We start from the raw sequence: 19,873 nt of genomic DNA, 5'->3' as shown, positions 1-19,873 counted from the left end.
AGGAGACATTAAATGAGCCTAGTAGGATACTCCCACATAAGAGAAAATCTTTTGTTCAGTGAGGAAGAAAAATAATTTTGAGAAACTGGTTAGAGGCCAGGGAGAAGTTGGTTATCAGATTGCTGGAGAAGAAATATGGAGTGGCAAGTCTTGTGAACTCTGCTAGTACATTTTTCTTCATAACATACCACTTGCAGAAGATTTTTGAAAGAGTTCTCTTTCCTGTGCTCAGACTTGGTGGCTAAAAGGAAGGTAAGGCTAAATGCAGTTTCCCAAAAACAATGTCAAAATTATGGTGGCACGTATTTGCATCTCTGTAGATTTTTAATGTTGTGTGTGGAATTTCACTTTATGTGACATGCTTTGCAAAGAAACAGCCTCCAAAAGCCAGAAACATGTAGCTTTATTATCTAAATGAAGAGTTCACAATTCACACTGTTCATCTGTTCACACTGATATTCTTGATATTATCACATATGCCCTCTGCTGTTAGTCTACTATTGCACAATTTGTTACAGGGTATGCTTTGGATTGTCACATGCCAAAAATGGTGATGGTCATGTTTATTGTTTGTATTACGTCAGTGTCTAGAGGCCACAACAAACTTCAGATAGACATTGTGTTAGGCTCTGTACAAGCACATGGGGGAGAAAGTACTTGCCATGAAGCATTTACTGTCTAAATAATTGAGGCAGACAAAGGGTAGAAGAAAATAAGTGTTATCATCTCCATTTTGCAGCTGTGGTATCTGGGCACAGGACGATATAATGACTTGCCCAATGTCACACCAGCAATCTGTTGCAAAGCTGGCAACTGAACCCAGATCATCTGAATGTCAGTGCAGTGCCTTAACCTCAGTCCCATCCTTTTCAAAAGGGTAGCCGATCACAGTAACTTCCTGAAAGAGGGACTTATTTGTTCAAAAGAGGATTTGAAGCACACTCTGGGGAACTCAAATTTAGACTTTGTAACCACAAACTTTCTCAAAATCTAAGACCAATGGAAATGGTTTTATGAATTTAAAAAAAAAAATACCAGGTAAGTCTTTTCAACACATAAAAATTTCCTCACAGTGTTTGCAACTAAACCGTTGCTGTCAGAGTATGAGAACCACTAAGTGTAACTGAGTACAAATTGACTATAAACCAGAGAAACTGAAAATCTATTTTCCTCTTCCATATTGAGAGAAAATGAAAATGTAAACAAATGGCCTAAGTGGTGAAAAATTAAATTTTTAGTAATATATGAGGTCTTTTTAATAGGGAAGGGAATTTGATCTTTAAAAATATGTGAGTTTTGAACTTGACAGCATCCCCTTCACTTCTACCGTTTGTTTTATGTCACTGAGCTCTAGAAGGGAGGGCCAGAGACATGATTTTCCATTATAATCATATTTGGATATTTTGAAACGTCTCTTAAAATTCAGCCATCAAGTGAATCAATCCATCTCTCAAATCATGCACCAAAATGTATTGAAACATAAATTCCAAGCATAGGGTTGGGGGTGGGAGGTAACATGTTGACAAAAAGGAGTTTTCCCCCAACCCTTGGAGTTTCTTTCCCACAATCACCCCTCAAAGAAAATCTGAAAGAATAGATAGGCCTTACATCAGTATCATTAATCATGCTATGCCTGAGAGGACACGTATGCAGCTATAATATATTTGAAGAATGAGATTTTCTTTATAGTGAGCAAAACATTTTGTTTTCCTTAGTAAAAAGTAAGTGGTAAATGAAGAACAGTCACTAAAGAAACAAATGTGACTGTAACGTGTGGAAGAATTATTCCATATCAGAATAGTTTACATTAAGAAAATAGAAATAAGGCCAGCAAGCTCCCTGAATGCTTAATACCTGCCATCTAAGTGACAGATGTGGAAAGTTAGTCAAACTAACATATGCACAAACTAACACATGCAACTTTTCAGAAAGGAGTCTTGCTCTTGGTTTTATTAATGGGCTTTACATATTCATATGTACCAGTTCCACACCTCTATTTTTTTTTTTTACTAGAATATCATTCCTAATGGAATGAGCCTAAAGACCTGGGTTTGAGAGCCTATTCTAAATTAGTCACTGGAGCATGTCCAGAATTTCTGTTGGGATGATTTTGTGATGGGAAATGCGATTTCCACAAAATGGAAATTTTCTGTGGAAAAATCTTGCTTGTGATGAAATTTTCTGTTGGAATACTTGAAATGAAATTTTGGGTTGTTTTTACCTGATCAGAATATTTTGTTATGTTGAACTGACCTGAAATGTTTCATTTCAAATCAGTTCAATAAAACACTAACTTGTATTTATTTACAACACTAACTTGTATTTATTTGCCTATCAACAAATGCATTGGAGTTTGGGGCCCCATTCCCTTCTACGGGAGGAGCTCCTTGGAAGACTATATCTCCCATAATACAATGTAGATTTCTCTCTGGCCAAGCAAAATGCATCACAGGAGTAACATGAATCGAGATTTGTCATGGGTGGTATAATCCAGCCAGGGAGCCTGACCCATAAGGGACAAATGGGAGGCATGAAGTTTCTGAACTACAACTCCCATGAGGCAATGTACCACAATGGCAAAATGCAGTTTAATGCTGAACTGACTTGAAACAAAGCATTTCAAGCAGCAGAGAGTCCTGTGGCACCTTGTAGACTATCAGATGTTTTGGAGTATGAACTTTGATGGGTGAATACCCATTTCGTCGGATGCATGTAGTGGAAATCTCCAGGGGTAGGTATGTATATGCAAGGAAGAAGCAGGCTAGAGATAACGAGGTAGTTCAATAATATTCACCCAGGAAAGCTCATGCTCCAAAACATCTGTCTATAAGGCGCCACAGGACTCTGCTGCTTTTACAGATCCAGACTAACACGGCTACCCCTCTGATACTTGAAAGCATTTCAAATGACTTCAACAAACCAAACAAGAAACATTTTGATTTGAGGGTATGTTGAAATATTTTGTTTTAATCAAAATATTTTGTTTTTCTTGAAAATGTTCAAACAAAATGTTTCAACATTTCCAAACTGAAATTTTTTGGAAATAAAGTTTTGAAAATTTAAACTTCTCAACCCAATTTGGTGTGAAACTAAATGTGGAAATGTTGGAATTTCCCATGGGATGGAAATTCCAAATTTCACTCAGCTCTGCTGATCCCAGGCCCACTGTTCTCCCCTCCCCCCCAAAAAATTCTAAAGATGGAATAATTCATTGCAAAAAGCCATCAGCCATGATGGTGCAAGTTTCTGGTTTAAAGACTTTTGTCTGTACTTAAAATGAATAACTTTTTAAAACAGGCCCGGGTTCTGAACTCATTTTAACAGTGGTTTTACATTTGGAGGGGGAATTGTATAACATTTATAGACATCTATGGGACTTATGCACATGTTTAAAGTTAAACATGCTCAAGTGCTTTGCTGAATCAGGATGGATTTAAGCATGTCCAAATTAAGTTTGTATTTTGTGTTCTGCTGAACCAAGTCCATAGTGACTGATCCTAATCTCACTGAAGTCATTGGCAAAAATTCTGTTGATATCAATGGGGCCTGAATTGTCCACACAGCAGTTTTCAAAGAGATGTAACTATTCTGAATTTTGAAGGAGTAGTAATGAGATGATTTGCCCTATGAGGAGACTGGAAATTTTGGTTTTTGTCTAACATTTCTCTATCAGGGTTATTATTTAATTACCTGTAACTCAAAATCAAATTGATCAATTTCCTTCATATTTCGCAGAAACATTCTCCCTTGCTTCAAGAATAAATGTAGCACTTTCCAAGCCTTCTGGAATTATCCAAGCCAAGTTACAGTGGTTGTTTATTGAGGGCTTTATAAGGGGAGATAGGTATAACTGTAACTATGCAGAGGTTACTGCCTTTCCATAATATGACATTAATCATGAGGGGGCAGGAATGCCCCGTGTAATTGTCTATTATATTATAAAATATATTGTACATGTTTATTTGCAAAGCATGAGGCAGCTTTAATTTACTCATTAATTTTATTGTCAATTTTTCTCGTTTTATTTTTATTAATGAATTCCCTTTTGCAGCTTTGACATGTGCTGTTCTGGAAAAGAGGTCACTCGAGTTGTACACGTGGAGAACAGAGCTTAATTAATCATAAAAATACATAAACTAACATTTTTTTAAAGTATGTTCTGTATTTTTTGCAGAAAAAAGATGCAGGTTTCCAGTGTGAATGATGGATTCTTTTTTTAATGAGTCAGAATGGCTATTCATCGTTTTTGAGAGAGAGATTATTAGAAATCTATTCATAATAATTACTTCATTTTAATTAGTCACCTCACCAAGTTGCAAGCACCATAAAATCATTAGGCTATATTAAAACATAGTATGACATTCCAAAAATGTAGAGGAAAATTAAAAACTAAGCTGAACTTCCAATGTCACAATAGATAAGTTGTGGTCAGTTGCCCAAGAACTTTATGTGCGATTACTCTAAAGAGGGCAAAAAGAAAGGAAATTGCATTTCTTTCTTAGGATGGATGTGGCTTATAGCTATATTTTAATTGCACACGCCCAAACCAGAAATATTTTAATAGAAGTTAATGGAAAGTCTGAATGACATAGTTCTAAATTTGATCTTAAAATATCACATTCCAGTGCAATAAACCAAGCAGAAAAACAAGGGTATTTAATCACACAATTTGCTGCTGAACATTGTGGGGTCCATATCCTTGTTATTCACAAGAGTGAATAACTTTGATTGACATTAATGGTATTTTGGGGGAAGGAATTTATGTGAGAACTCTGTTTTTGCAGTACTTCTGCCCTGCCTGGACTCAGGCCATATCCTGGGTCCTCTCGCATCTCTTTTTCTTACCCTCTCAAGTCCTAGATACCAACAGTATAGAGTCCTGTTACCTTCTCAAAGAAGAATATCAGGTTGGTGTGGCATAGTCTACCTTTTATAAAACCATATTGTATTTTGTCCCAATTACCATTGACCTCAATGTCCTTAACTGCTTTCTCCTTTCAAAAAATTTTCCAAGACCTTGCATACTACAGATGTCAAACTAACAGGCCTGTAGTTGCCCCAGATCACCTTTTTTCCCTTTCTTAAAGATAGGAACTATGTTAGCAATTCTCCAGTCATACAGTACAACCTCTTAGTTTACAGATTCTTTAAAAATTCTTGCTAATGGGCTTGCAATTTCATGTGCCGATTCCTTTAATATTCTTGGATGAAGATTATCTGGGCCCCCCGATTTAGTCCCATTAAGCTGGTTGAGTTTGACTTCTACCTTGAATGTGGTAATATCTACCTCCATTTCCTCATTCCCATTTGTTATCCTACCATTATCCCTAAGCTCCTCATTAGCCTCATTAAAGACTGAGGCAAATATTTGTTTAGATATTGGGCCATGCCTAGATTATCCTTAACCTCCACTCCATCCTTAGTGTTTAGCGGTCCCATTTCTTCTTTCTTTGTTTTCTTCTTCTTTATATGGCTATAGAATCTTTTACTATTGGTTTTAATTCCCCTTGCAAGGTCCAACTCTACGTGGCTTTTGGCCTTTCTCACTTTATCCCTACATGTTCTGACCTCAATAAGGTAGCTTTCCTTGCTAATCCTACCCATCTTCCACTCCTTGTAGGCCTTCTGCTTTTTCTTAATCACTTCACTGAGATGTTTGCTCACCCTGCTTGGTCTACAACTCCTGCCCAATTTTTTCCCCTTTTTGGGGATGCAGGCTTCTGATAGTTTCTGCAACTTTGACTTGAAGTAATTCCAGGCCTCCTCCACCTTTAGGTCCTCAGGTTCTTCAGTCCAATCCACTTCCCTAACTAATTTCTTCCCAAGCACTATCTCAGGAGAGGCTCTAGTAGCTTTCTTCCCCAATGTGATTTTTGTCTAAACAGACTCTGTCTTATCCATTCCATCCCTTCTTATTTCTTTACAGTCTACCTCATCATTGATATACAATGCTACTCCACCATCTTTGCCTTTATTTCTGTCTTTCCTAAACAGCACATACCCTTCAATACCTGTACTCCAGTCATGGCTACTATTCCACCATATTTCTGTTATCCCTATAATATCCAGTTTCACTTCCTGCACCAGTAACTCTAGTTCCTCCATTTTATTACCTAGGGTCCTCGCATTTGGCTTCGCTCACATTCTTTGCCCTATTAGGCCCAGACATTCTGCCCCCAGTATCACCTATTAGAATGGTATCTACACTACCCTTCCTCCTTATGTCCATTCTCCTATCCATGGCAGTATCCTTTCTTACTTCGTGTTCTTCCCTCTCAATGTTAAAATCCATCGTGGCGATTACCTGGACATCTCCCAACCATGTCCCCCCAATTCCTAGTTTAAAGCTTTCTTAATCATTTGTGCCAGCCTCCATCCTAGAACTCTATTTCACTCCCTACTCTGGTGAAGTCCATCCCGAGAGAACAGTCCTCTGTCCATGAATGCCTCTCAGTGGCCGTACATCCCAAAGTCCTCCTTATAGCACCACTACCTGTGCCATCTGTTGATCATCATAATCTTGTCACACCTGTGTTGGCCTTCTCTAGGAACAGGTAGAATCCCACTGAAGATCACCTGAGCCTCAATTTCCTTAAGCATCTTCCCCAGCCTGGCATAGTCTCCCTTGATGTGTTTCAGTGAGAATCTAGCCATATCATTCATTCCCACGTGAAGGCTTCTTTCCTGCTCCCATTAGGATCCTCTTCAGCTTCAGGTCCACATCTCGTATCTTAGCACCTGTCAGACAGCACACCCTTCTGTTCTCTGGATCAGCTCTGGTTACAGGCCTGTCTGTTATTCTCAGTAAGGAGTCCCCAGTCACGTAGACCTGCCTTTTCCTGGTGATGGTGCGATTCTCCGGTTTATCTTCTGGTTCCTCTGGCTGCAAATCCTCTTGATTCCTATTCACCCTTGCAATTCTCCGCAACCCATCCTGTATCCTCCTCGGGATCATATTTGGTGTTGTTATCTCCATTGACTCTTCCCCTCTTCCTATAGGACTAGCTGCTCTTCTCTTCTTCCTTGCCTTCTCACCTTCAGTGTCCACCTGCTGTGCCTCTTCTTCATTTTCCAACTCCACAAACCTGTTCCTGACCCTATTTCTCCTTCACTAGTCCGTCTTTTGCTCTGCCTGGTTCTCTTAGTCACATGCTTCCACTGTCCACTTTCCTCACCCAGCAGTCTTCCCTGAGAGTTCTTTGGTTCTGCTTCCATCTGCAAGTCTGAGCTTTTCCCTTCAGACTCCTCATGTCTTTCCTTCATCATCTGCTTGAACCCCCTTCTAAACTCAACCAGAGTTTCCACCTGCATCTCCAGTCCTTGGATCTTTTCCTCCAGCAGCTCTATCAGGTGGCATTTAATGCAGATGAAACTTTTTTCAGGTACCCCCTCCAGGATCATGTACATGCCGCTGCTTCCACATCCAGTCATCTTCATTGTCTCTTCCACTGCTTGGGTCACTGTCACTGCTGCCTCTGTATCTGTCATAGGCTTCCCACCTATATCTTGTAAATCTGGGAAACAAAGCAAACCACAACACCACCACGCACAGCAAAAACAAACAAACAAACAAACAAAAAAAAAACCCACCCCAACGAGCACCAAAACACTGCTAGAACACCACACACTCCCTTCACTAGACTGTCTGTTCCGCTGCCTGCCTCTTGGTCTTCCCCCCAAACTCCCACTCAAACTCCCCTGTTTACAGCTCTGTTTTCTGGCTCCTGTGCTGCTGTAGCTGAAAGATGGAGTGGAGGGGGAAGAAGGAATCTTTCTACTTATAGCAGTTTTTTTTTTCTTAAAAGAAGTTTTCTTCTCCCTTTGTTCTTATAATGTAACTGTTTGTGTATGTATGTATAGAAATAATATCAAAATAGAAATATAGCTCAGGAAAAAGTAAGGGTTGGATTCTGATTTCACTTGCAACAGTAGAAACGTAGATTAATCCATTGACATCAGTGAAGTACCTTTGGATTTACAGTGTTGTAAATGAGAGAAACTATAGTGAGATTTCTCTTTTCAAATTTTTCAAATAAAAGAAAATATGCTAAAAGTTGAAAACTGATCATCTGTAAAATCTCTTTTTTTCAGCTCTGATGAAGCCTTCAGCAAAGTCAATTTAAATTACCGCACAGAAAATGGGCTATCTCTTCTTCATTTATGTTGTATTTGCGGTGGTAAGTGTTTGAACTTTCATACTCTTTAAGCATGTTATTTACATGGTTAGTGATTTGGTCTGTTTAATAACCCACAGGAACATTTATATTTTTAAACTATTTGCCTTCTTTGCATTGTCCTTGCTGATGCTCAGGTAAGCATTAGTTACAATACTCTAAACTGTCGTGACAAGGTGGAGTGGCTCCAAGTAAACTTTGAGCTCCTTTCTAAACCATTCTTCAATGGAGCAAAAATGCCGATAAACTCTGATGCATATTTAAGTACAGATGTGCAACTAACTTTAAATTAGTTGTTATATTTATTTTGTAATCAAGGGATAGTATAATTCTATATGAAATATACACATTGTAGACTGGTATGAAGGTTGAATTTTTGATATTCTTTGCCCACAGAAATAACATTTCCTTTTTTTAATATTGTGAAAATGTTTTACAACATGGCGAATTAAAATAATAATAATGATGATGATAAAATAAAAATCAGATTTTCTAGCCCAGAATGTTCTCTGATGGGATTCTTGCAGACAGCAAACCAGGAGAACAAGAAAAGTCATGTGAGAGATCATCTGGGCACTCCATACTGCAGATCTCTTGTCCACACTGTGCTCATGCATTTTGCACTTGTTCCACAATATGCGACAGAGGTCAGCATTCAGAATCAAAGAGAATTGTACCCTAAGGCTTCAGTGCCACAGGGCACTTAAACATACATTTAAATGGTTTGCTGAATCTGGGCCCAGATGTATAATTAGTGAGACCTTGATTATGCACCGTTGAAATCAGTGGGAGCTTTCCATTAGCTTCTAGTTCCTGCAAGACCTGAGAGAACACCAGGGTTGTTTTAGGCAGTTTTAGAGCAGTCTGTTCCCATTAATGGCTAAATTGTGCCTGACGCCGACTGGTACCATGAGGGGGTGGTGCCCTGCTACATGTTGAGAGTTCATTAAGAAATGGGTTATTGTGTAGTCACAATGTGAGCTAAATTGTGGCCACCCTTCTTCTAGCATAGCTGTGCAGGAGGCAGCCATAATATGGATCACAGCACTAAAGTGAATAAGACAAAGGTGGCAGGAGATGAGTGTCTTCATGTTATGGTTCACTAGTATTCCTATAAACTACTATCCCAGTAACAATAAACTGTAAAGGCACCAGGTGGAGCATCACTTTTGGAAGGATCAATTGACAAGGTAGGTGTCCAGGAAACCCAACTTGTAAGGCAGGGAGGGAGGAAGGGAGGGAGTCTCATGCTGAAAGAGGAGTTTGTGCTCTATAGCACCTCAAATATCTCTAAAAAGTCCTCCCTCAAAGATGTGAATGAGATTAGCAAGCAAATAGATGCCCAGTGCCACAAGTGTTCCTGTTAATGGCTAGATGGTGCCTGCCACGTGTAGAAGGTGTCATCATTCCCCTGTCCACTTTGGAGTCACTAGAAAGTCAGGGGATGCTAGGACAGAGAGCAATCCGTTCCCTTCTCATTGTACACCCATGCAAAGGCCACCACAGTCTCTACCATTTAATTCTAAATCCGAGTAACACTGTCTGTTACAAGGACTATTGCTTGCATTTTGAGTACTGCAAATGTGAATAAAAGTGTTGAGATCTGATCTGAGCTTAATAATAAGAAACTGACAAGTCTGTAGCCACACACTAAGTGTGGAAGCTCTTAGCTGATTGCCTTCATTTGCATGTTCTTTCCTGTAAATGACTTCTCTTTCCAATTTTTATTATAAAGGTAACAAATCCCATATTAGAACTCTTATGCTAAAAGGGTTGCGTCCATCCAGGTTAACAAGAAATGGATTTACAGCTCTGCATTTGGCAGCTTACAAGGTAAATTAGAAATGAAAAGTCGGTATGTTTGGTAGTCTGCTCTCTCTAAATTACTAATCCCAATGAAAATCTTTATGCCTTGCATACAATATATAGGAAAATTACGTATAAATGCTTGCACACATACTATGGACTTAGCATCTTTCACGAATGCTATTTAATTAAACCTCACAACATGTCTGTGAGTTAGAGAAGTATTGTTATGATTACGGTTACAGAAAGAAAAACATTTTCACAAAAACTTTGCTGCTTCTCTGCCTTGTTTTTTGTCACAATTTTGTTTCAGCTAAAGTTTCCCAGTCAGCAGTAATAGTTGTTTATTTTATTTTACTTTTTATTTTATCTGTTGTTAAGAACTGACATTGTGATTGGCGATTAATGAAGCAGAAATATAAAGACCACACATGCCCAGAAGCACTGTTATTATCCGCATTTTACAGACAGAGAAACTTAATGCACAGAGAGAGTAAGTGACTTGCCCAAAGTTATACAGTAAATCTATTGACAGAGCTGGAACTGAAAGTTCTGGCTTAACTTTCTATTAGCTCATCACAAGACGGTCTTTTCTTTCCTAATTATTGTAATGTGATCAGAGCTATCTTATGGGTATGGCAAATCGGACCAACTGCTTCAGGCCCTGTGCTTTGGGGGACCCTGCAGGCCGGTGCGATTGGCCAGCACCAGGCGCAGTTGATCCTGGAAGTGACGGATTCGTCACTTCCACCCCGGGCCCCACATCGCCCCAGGGACAGCCCTGACTATGATAACTTGCTATTTCTTTGTTTATTTCTGTAATTTTTATACTAGTTTAATTTTATGACCACTGATAACAATTACATTGACATGTGCCAACCAAAATAATAAGGGTAATCAAGTCTTATGCTTCAGAATGTAGGATGATGCTCTATAGCAGTCATAAAGAAAACTTGCACTCGTGCAGTGATGAACAATTAGCTAAGTGCCTTATAGGAATTTTGTTGCCTTATTCTCAAGCATTTGTTAGATGGGACTAATTTCCGAGTTTCTTTAGTAAATGCTGCATTGTCTGCTCACATTTTTCAATGCATACAGTGAAGCCAATGAAATTTAGGATTATACTTAAAGTTAAGCATATGCTTAAGTGATTTTTTGAATCAGGATCTTAGTTAGTCACCCAAGTCACACAATGCTTTTTCTGTGCTCTGACTGGATTCCATGAAGCTAAGCAAACCATTGCAAACTGTGAATTTCGGAATCAAATGTACAATCTGAAATTTCTTTTGCAGGACATTTGAAATGTTAAGGCTGCAGGATTTACCAACAGTTAACATACCATAACTTCTATTGTATATGGAATGCATAGGGAAATATAGAGATGCCAGATACAATGGTGTGGTAAGTGCTGGTAAAGGATGACTTTTTAATGGCGCTACCTGTATCTGGACTGTGGCCAGATTATCTTGTGAGATTTGATGAGATCACGGCAGAGTTTAGTAGGCTGGACCAAGTCATCACTTGGGAAAGGAATTCTCCAAGGAATTCCTAGTTTAGGCCATTTTATTTTCAGGGGTTTTTGCCTCACTAAATTCAGGGCAAAATATCACATTCAGTTATACAGAACCTTCTTTCATAGTCTTGGGCCTAAAAAGTTTGCTTTTCTTTTTTGAATTAAAATTTGGTAAGGAGGGTGGTGTTAGGGAAAACATGGAAGTTGATAATTGCTCCAATAAGTTGAATACACATATTTTAAACACCAACAAGATGGCTTGGGTCAGCAGTCACATCTCCACTGTATGTTCTGTAATGCTGATTCATTCATGGTCTATGCTCATTTTTGTATACAATACAGGGAGAAGGAGCTGTGATGGCGGCACAAGCTTGAGCGTCTCTTGCTGTTGTGATCTTCTTATTTATGATTTTTTACTGTAGCATTTAGGAGCCCTAGGTATAGACAGGACCCCATTATGCTAAGCAGATCAACACAGAACAGCAACAACAAAGAGCTGGTCCCTGTCCCAAAGAGAGTACAATCTAAGTCTAAGATATGAGACAATGGATGGATACAGACAGACAGTGAAGTACAAGGAAACAATGGGACAGTACTAGTCAGAATGACAGGCAATGTTGTGTGTGCTGCTATTGGATGCTGAATAGCCATTTGAAGATGTTTTATTTCCAAGATGTCCTGGCTTCTGTTCATGGTTCTGCCATTGATTCACTGAATGACCCCAGGCAAGCTACTTCATTTCTCTGTGCATAAGTTTATCCCTTTGTAAATGAGTTCAATAGTATCCACCTCAACTGGATGTTGTCCCTCTTAACACACAGTTGGTGAACTGATCTTAGAGTCTCAATAAATTGTTATTATTACTATGATTTGCATTGCCATTGTTATATCTCTCAGGAATATCAGCAGTGCTTTAGCCCATTATGTTGTCAACAAGGAGACTCATCCAAAATACCAAAATCATAAATCTGATATTCAGCACACCATCCTGTGTATTTGTGGAATTTCCATTGTAGATCCGGAGAAGTCCTAATGTGCCCTTCTTCTGGGTTTGACACTCTAACGGTTCTGATATTTAAAATAGTCCATTCGAGCATTTAAAAATGGTTCTGAGGCTAAGTGATATTTAAATAGCTCATAAAATCAGGGAGAGACACAGCTTTAGAGATGTCTATCAGCCTAACAAAAACATTTGAAATGTGTGCATTGTAGGACAGTGCAGAACTTGTGACAGCCCTGCTGCATGGTGGAGCTGACATTCAGCAAGTTGGATACGGAGCTCTTACGGCGCTTCATATTGCTACAATAGCTGGTCATCATGAGGTACTTTTTTCCTCTTCTACACAGGAAATGGTGAGAGTGAATGGCATGATTAATCAGCTCATTTATCTTTTAGCGTGTTACTGCTTAAAACACAGACAAAACAGCACGTCGATAACTCAGTATATCCAAGCTTCATTTACTGGCACTTCATAACCCCTTGGAGAGGCTATTAGGATTAAAAAAGTGTCTCTTGGTTTCTGTGTACATAGAATACACATGAGTAAATGTACCAGACATATTCATACATCTCCTGCTCTTTGTATAAAATGTCTTTAAAGTCTTTTTGGAAACCAGTGCTTTTCCTTTATTAATATCAAATAACACTGCTCTACAGCCAAAATGCTTCTGAAATAAATGTAGTCCAACTTTACTAATTCTGGGTCACTGAGAACGAAAATGATGCTTAAAATTGTTGATTGGCTCTAGTTTTCAAGATATGCTATTGGGTCAGTATATACGACCCTTGACTTGGGAATGGGTGAGGATAAGTGAGTTATAAAGGGAAGAGATCTCAATTTAAACCAGAAATGACTAAAATACATCTTTGACTGGATCTATGAAGAAATCTATGACTGGGTTTGGACAGTACTTGCTTTTGAGGAAAAACAATGAATGATGCAATCTGAAGCTATTGCGTCATACATGATATGAATTGCATCATGTTATTCCTAGAAGTCATGAATGATGCAATCATAAGGAAGCTTACGTCACTCTGCTGAACAAATTGCTCTATATCAGCTCTAGAAATCATACAGTGTCGTGCTCTCTTATTTGTCAGTGTTTGATTTTGCATCATGTTATTCCTAGAAGTCATGAATGATGCAATCATAAGGAAGCTTACGTCACTCTGCTGAACAAATTGCTCTATATCAGCTCTAGAAATCATACAATGTCGTGCTCTCTTATTTGTCAGTGTTTGATTTTGCAAAGGGACACATTTCTGTTTAGCCAAAGTGAGCAGAGATGCCTGGTACTTGTGTGAACAGTGCAGATAACTTCTGCTATGTTTGTGGTGAAGTGACTTTTGCATCACAAAAGCGCAGTATAAGTACTATGGTTAAGAAAGCCTATCACCTTTATTTTGGCTGCAAAATTGGAGATCAGGACAAGAGGTGGGCCCCACACATATGCTGCAACACTTGTGCAACAAATCTTGGCCAGTGGTTGAACAGGAAAAGGAAATCTATGCCTTTTGCGGTGCCAATGATTTGGAGAGAGCCAACAGATCATACCAGCAATTGTTACTTCTGCATAGTGCCTCCAGTTGGGAAAGGTATGTCAAAGAAGAAAAAGTGGACTGTGCATTATCCAAACATTCCATCAGCTATACGCCCAGTACCCCACGGAGAAGGACTGCTGGTTTCTGATGCACCAGAATCATTCTCACTTGAGTCAGACGAGGAAGAGGAAGAGGATGAAACTTCTGGTCCTGAACCATCAATGTCACAGGACCCACATTTTCTCCCATCCTCCTCCTCTGAACCACACCTCATAACACAAGGTGAACTGAATGACCTTGTCAGGGATTTGGAACTACCCAAGAGTAAGGCAGAGCTGTTGGGCTCCAGACTACAGCAATGGAATCTCCTGGCAGGCTATCAGGGCAAATGGAGCCCATCAATGTTTGCAGACTATTGCTGGACAGTGACAAGAGATGCTCCATTTAATGAATACAAGAGACAAGCCAAGAAGCGCCAAGTAGGCACTGAATAGGACTAAACTATGTACGTAATAGTTTTTTGCCTTTTGTTTCATAATAAATTTTATTTATATAACCCTTTTGCTGATTTTTAAAGTGTTACATAAACAGGACAGGTGAAATATTATCATGTAAAGCAACCATAAATACATGAAAAGACCTAGGTTTACAATTTATGATTAAACCTCTACTATCTACACAATATACATAGACATAAAATGTAAAAACTTAAATAGCTTAGAAACAGTAGCCAATCAGTTGTTTTAATTGTCATATTTGAATTCAGCACATCAAAATACATAATAAATATCACATTTTATCTCTGAAGCAGACGACTTCTCAAAAATTGTAGACCAGTGTAATTTAACAAAAGATGTGTGGTGACGTGAATGCATATGAATACTCTTAGTGGGATCATTGCTTCCTCCACAGAACTCTGTATGGAAGGGAAGCTCCTTTCCAGTGTGGAAGTGAGGGTTCTGTGGCACTGTTTCATCCACTTCTCCAGATCCTGTAGATTATGCTCCACAAGCTGAGTGCATGTTCTGCACTCAGGGAGGGGGCAGAGATTTGGCCTACTCAGATATTCTTTTCTTAGAGTTGTATTATCTTCTCTGTGAGTTCTGTCTGGGGATCCCAGGAGCAGCTGCAGTCAGGGGAAGCCCCTAGTATGTGAATGCAACCGAGCCATGCAGCTGTTGAGGTCCAGCGTCAGCCGTTGCTTTCTATGGACTCCTAGGGTTCCGCCAAGCTTGGGTGTGAGCCCTATGGTTCTCCCTCCATGACAGAATGATCTGGAGGAATTCAGTGAGGGGACCCTTGAAAGGATTTCTTCCTGCAGAATCTGCTACTGAGGTGGTGGGGGGTGGGGAGAGGAGTTCCACTGGAGGCTGCAGTCCAGCCCCTCCTTATCTAAACATGCTTTTAGTCATGAACCTGTTAACCTATCACTTTCCAGCCTCATTTCAATCACTTCTCATATCATCTCCTTTGCATTGCCCTGGCAACAATTAACTCAATCTCATTTATTTTTTTTTAAATATATTTCTTCAAGCGTTTAATATTATGCAGAATAACTTTCGTAATGAAGGATTCACAATTGCAAACATAATCATAAATGCACAACTATTTGTGTTCTCAATTCTGCTGATTAAGTAGAAATTACTGACTTTTACAAAACAACAAAACTAGGCTAACTTACGGAAACAGACACTTCAGATTTCCTGAAATAGGGCTGGTGGGCAAGAAATACAGGATAACAACAAGAAGTTACAAAGAAGGTAATATAGAGCACATTGACGACTATATTTGCAGTTGTGTAATCAGTTGTGCAGTCACAGTCACCTCATTTGCATTCAAAAATATCCACTTGTTGGTGTCAGTATAGGAATTATCTGTGTAACTGGAGGCTTCTGCAAACAACTGTGTGATACAGTTAAGAAGCCATGTTGAAACTTTGGCTCATATTATATTAGGCTGATATTTCTCAACCTTCTTCCATATGGGGTTCCTCTCTGATCTAGCTGGGACCCACTCACAATTTATGGGGAGGACCAGGCACTGAGACTGCCCTGGGGAAAACATTTGCTTTAAGTAATGGACTTTCTTTCTAAACCTGATATTTTTAAAAGAATTTTATTAGAAAGCAACTCAGACTTCAAGTCAGTTCCTAGTAGAAAAGTGTCAACATCACCAGAATTGACAGTACTGCCACTTGGAGAGTGTAACAGAACTGCTAGTCCCACAGGCTTTGAAATTGCAGAAGCAACAAAACTGTGCTTACACTTTCATGTGGCTGCCATCTTGACCTCTCTCCACTTGTAAACCTTTGAAACATCTCTGTTTACACTGAAGGCATAGTCAGCTTAAATATGTCTTTACTATCAAACCAAAGTTAGACTCCTATCTCCCTTTGAAATCAAGGGGAGCTTAACGCTTAAATAATAACTACAGTAATCTTGTCCCAGGGCGATTCAAAGGCACTTTGCAAAGCCAGCCTGAGTAATCTGCACTTCCTCAACATTTCCACTGGGAGTGGAAATTCTGTGCTCTGTTAAGCTCTGTACAGATTCATGATCTGACCATACTCCATAGGAGCCCTACTGGCAAAAGATGCCTCGTGGAGGAGCTAAATCACCATATCCCAGCCACTTTCCTCTGTCACCAGCATCACTCACATTTTAAGATGTGCTGGCTGCCTCATCCCCCACTCTGCAAATCTTGGTGTGGGCAGGGCAGGATGAGGGTGCAGTGTGCTGTTTCATCCCTCCACCTGGTCAGACTTTCTGCCGTTGGGGATCCTCCTCAAGGTTTGGGCCAGGAGAAGCCAGTGCAGACTCTGGCTGATTCTTGCCTCATGTTTGTATCCTCTAAATATTTAGAAACGGTGAATACAAAAGACACCAAAATGAGAATAACTCCAAATGTTACTTTTGCATTGATTGATTGGGCGCTCGAGATAGAAGCCATAAAGATAAGTCACACGAAAGCCTAGTGTTACCTCTGAAATCTGTGCAGATGTGACAAAGTGAGAAAAAGGATAAAGCACTGTACAGTTAGTCACACACAAAAACTCAATTAAAAAGCTGTTATTCTTCAATGTTTCGGTCAGCAACTCCAACAGTTATCAAGGGACAAATCAATTTGCAGCATCTGTAGGCAACTGTTTAAGTCTGTGGATGGAGAAGCATGCTAATAGAACAGACTGACATTAAATACTTTATTTTGAAGGTTAGCTTTCCAGGGACTGTTTTGCTGGTGGTTTTGGTGTTTGTTTTTTAGCATTACGTTCTTAAACTTATGAGACATCATGTCATTCTCTTCATTAGTCAAGTATATTCCTGGGTCCTCTTGTTTACTCACTAGAAATGCTCCCTAGCATTTCCTGTTTCAAAAAAGTTGTTGCTGTTTACAATGTAAAAAATATATATCCAATCATTCTGTGCAAGAATTATAATAGACAAGTTATCAACATTCTTATTTATTTTATGATCCTTTCATCTTCTCTGAAATGTGCATTGTGTTTTGTGTGTGGACTGTGTGTTACTTGGTAATGATCCTATGTACGGAGTGATATTTTGCCTTGCTGGGAGCATGGCATTAAGGAAATGTGTATGTATTTTTTAATGGAGCCCCAAGTATTTAAGGCACGGATCGGCAACCTTTGGCATGCAACTCGCCAGGGTAAGCCCCCTGGCGGGCCGGGCTGCCGCATCTGCAGGTTTGGCTGATTGCAGCTCCCATGAGCCACAGTTTTCCACTCTAGGCCAATGGGGGCGGCAGGAAGCAGCAGCCAGCACATCCCTCGGCCCGCACTGCTTCCCGCAGCTCCCTGGCCTGGAGCAGAGAACCGTGGCCAGTGGGAGCCGTGATCTGATGAACCTGCGGACGCGGCAGGTAAACTAACTGGCGCAGCCCACTAAGGGGCTTACCCTGGCAAGCTGCATGCCAAAGGTTGCCAATCCCTGATCTAAGGTACAATCTGTAGTATATATTCTTAATAAAACAGTGTCTATCTTTTTCAAAAAGTCCATGCATATAAAGTAAGACTGTCTGATCATATTATCTTATTGATTATGTTGTCTTCCTCATTATGCTGGACGCTCATTAGATTGGGTTATTTACTGGAGTCATTTTAATAGCTCATTATATCCTAGAAGTGTTATTCACAGCTGATACATTGCCAGGTAGACCTTTTATAGAATCCCTTTTTCTACCATAAATAGGCCCCAATGTTGCACTCAGATGTGCTAGTGTGGTTCCCTCTCTCTGTGTGTAACTAAATTGACTACGCTGTATCTTGATGCAGGATCAGGGTCATATTTTGCTAGACAGTCCCATAACCAAATGATTTTTATTTACATAGGGTGGGCAAACTTCATATTCACCTGAAGCATTGTCCTTGTCACTGGTCTTTAAGGCTTTGACATCCAAAAAGAGGTGTCCTGGATCTATTTCATAGTCAATAGTAAAGGTGATCTTTGGGAATTGTTTAGTGAATAACTTTATACTGTACTGTACATCATTTTTTTTGATGATGGTAGGGAAGATGCCAGCTATGTAGTATCTGTACAAAATTGGATGAGTATTAAGCTGTTCAGGCCCTGGACCTAAATACCAATCCAAGATTGCTGCAAGTTGATTTATCTATCCCCTGACAGTGTACTGAGCTAAGGACTGAAGCAAAGACTCTTTTAATTGAGATTGTGGAATAATTAAGGTTTGATCTTTATGCATTTTTAAAATATTAAAATAGGTGCATGTCACAGTACTGTATACTTGTATGCATGTATGGGTGTTATTCATCCCAGTGCAGAGGAACTATGCACCATTTTATTTCCACTTAGGCACTCAGAATAGGATTTACTGGGGACAGAGATGAATAATTCTTAGGGACATCCTCTTTCCAGTGTGGAACTTCACCTATGTCTGAAAATATACTATTTAAAAAAATTATGTTTTTCAAATGCAGAAGGCATAATAATCAGCTGTAGCTACAAATATTTTTATATATTAAAAATAAAAAAGGTGTTTTCAGTTGAAAACTATGCTATATTGGTGCATAGGTGACATACTTAACACTATTTGTCAGTCATTCTCAACTAAGAGTACGCAGAGATTTTCCAGGGAGTAAATCAACTCATCTAGATATTTGGCTAGTTTTACAACAGGCTACATGAAAAGCACTAGCAAAGTCAGTACAAACTAAAATTTCATACAATGATTTGTTTATACTGCTCTATTTACTATACACTGAAATGGAAGTACAATATTTACATTCCAATTGATTTATTTTATAATTACATGGTAAAAATGAGAAAGTAAGTAATTTTTCAGTAACAGTGTGCTGTGACTATATTTTTATGTCTGATTTTGTAAGGAAGTAGTTTTTAAGTGAGGTGAAACTTGGGGTATGCAAGACACATCAGTCTCCTGAAAGGGATACAGTAGTCTGGAAAGGTTGAAAGCCACCACTGTATATGACTTTGGAACAAGAGACCCAATGCTTCAAAAATTACCAAAAATAATTTTCCTCTACAGTGAAACTCAAAAGTAACAAATGCTTTTGATGATAATTACTGGATTTCAATATTTATGGAAAATCGCACATGATCAATCTGGCACGTACATAGTGTTGTTTTGTTGAGTGGCCTCTGCATATTTCCACTTCTGTGATTGGTGCCTCCTGACATTGAGCAGTGGAATATGCTAGAGAGCAATGTCCTTGAGTCACTGGCTCCTCCCTCCTCTCTGGAGAGGATTCTGACAGTGACTCCATCCACTGGGGTGTGACCCCATCCACTCTTCAGTTACTTTCAAGTCACTGAAGATACAATGAACTCGGCTCACAGGTAGTGG

General features: G+C 39.3%; 1 protein-coding gene across 2 annotated transcripts in view; it reads left to right on the top strand.

The window, feature by feature from the left end:
* Positions 1-19,873, top strand: part of LOC115655894 (serine/threonine-protein kinase TNNI3K) — a 177,364-nt gene that overhangs the window by 3,445 nt on the left and 154,046 nt on the right. Inside the window, exons 3-5 of one of the 2 annotated variants that reach the window (XM_030571898.1) lie at positions 8,092-8,177; positions 9,910-10,007; positions 12,706-12,816. In XM_030571898.1, coding sequence (XP_030427758.1) covers positions 8,092-8,177; positions 9,910-10,007; positions 12,706-12,816 — 295 coding nt within the window. Of the gene's footprint in view, positions 1-8,091; positions 8,178-9,210; positions 9,365-9,909; positions 10,008-12,705; positions 12,817-19,873 lie in introns of those variants that run through there. The other variant, XM_030571899.1, reaches the window with a different exon arrangement.

The sequence above is a fragment of the Gopherus evgoodei genome, chromosome 8, assembly GCF_007399415.2.
Source record: "Gopherus evgoodei ecotype Sinaloan lineage chromosome 8, rGopEvg1_v1.p, whole genome shotgun sequence".
Taxonomy (NCBI): Eukaryota; Metazoa; Chordata; order Testudines; family Testudinidae; genus Gopherus; species Gopherus evgoodei.
This window is presented reverse-complemented; position numbering and strand designations above follow the sequence as displayed.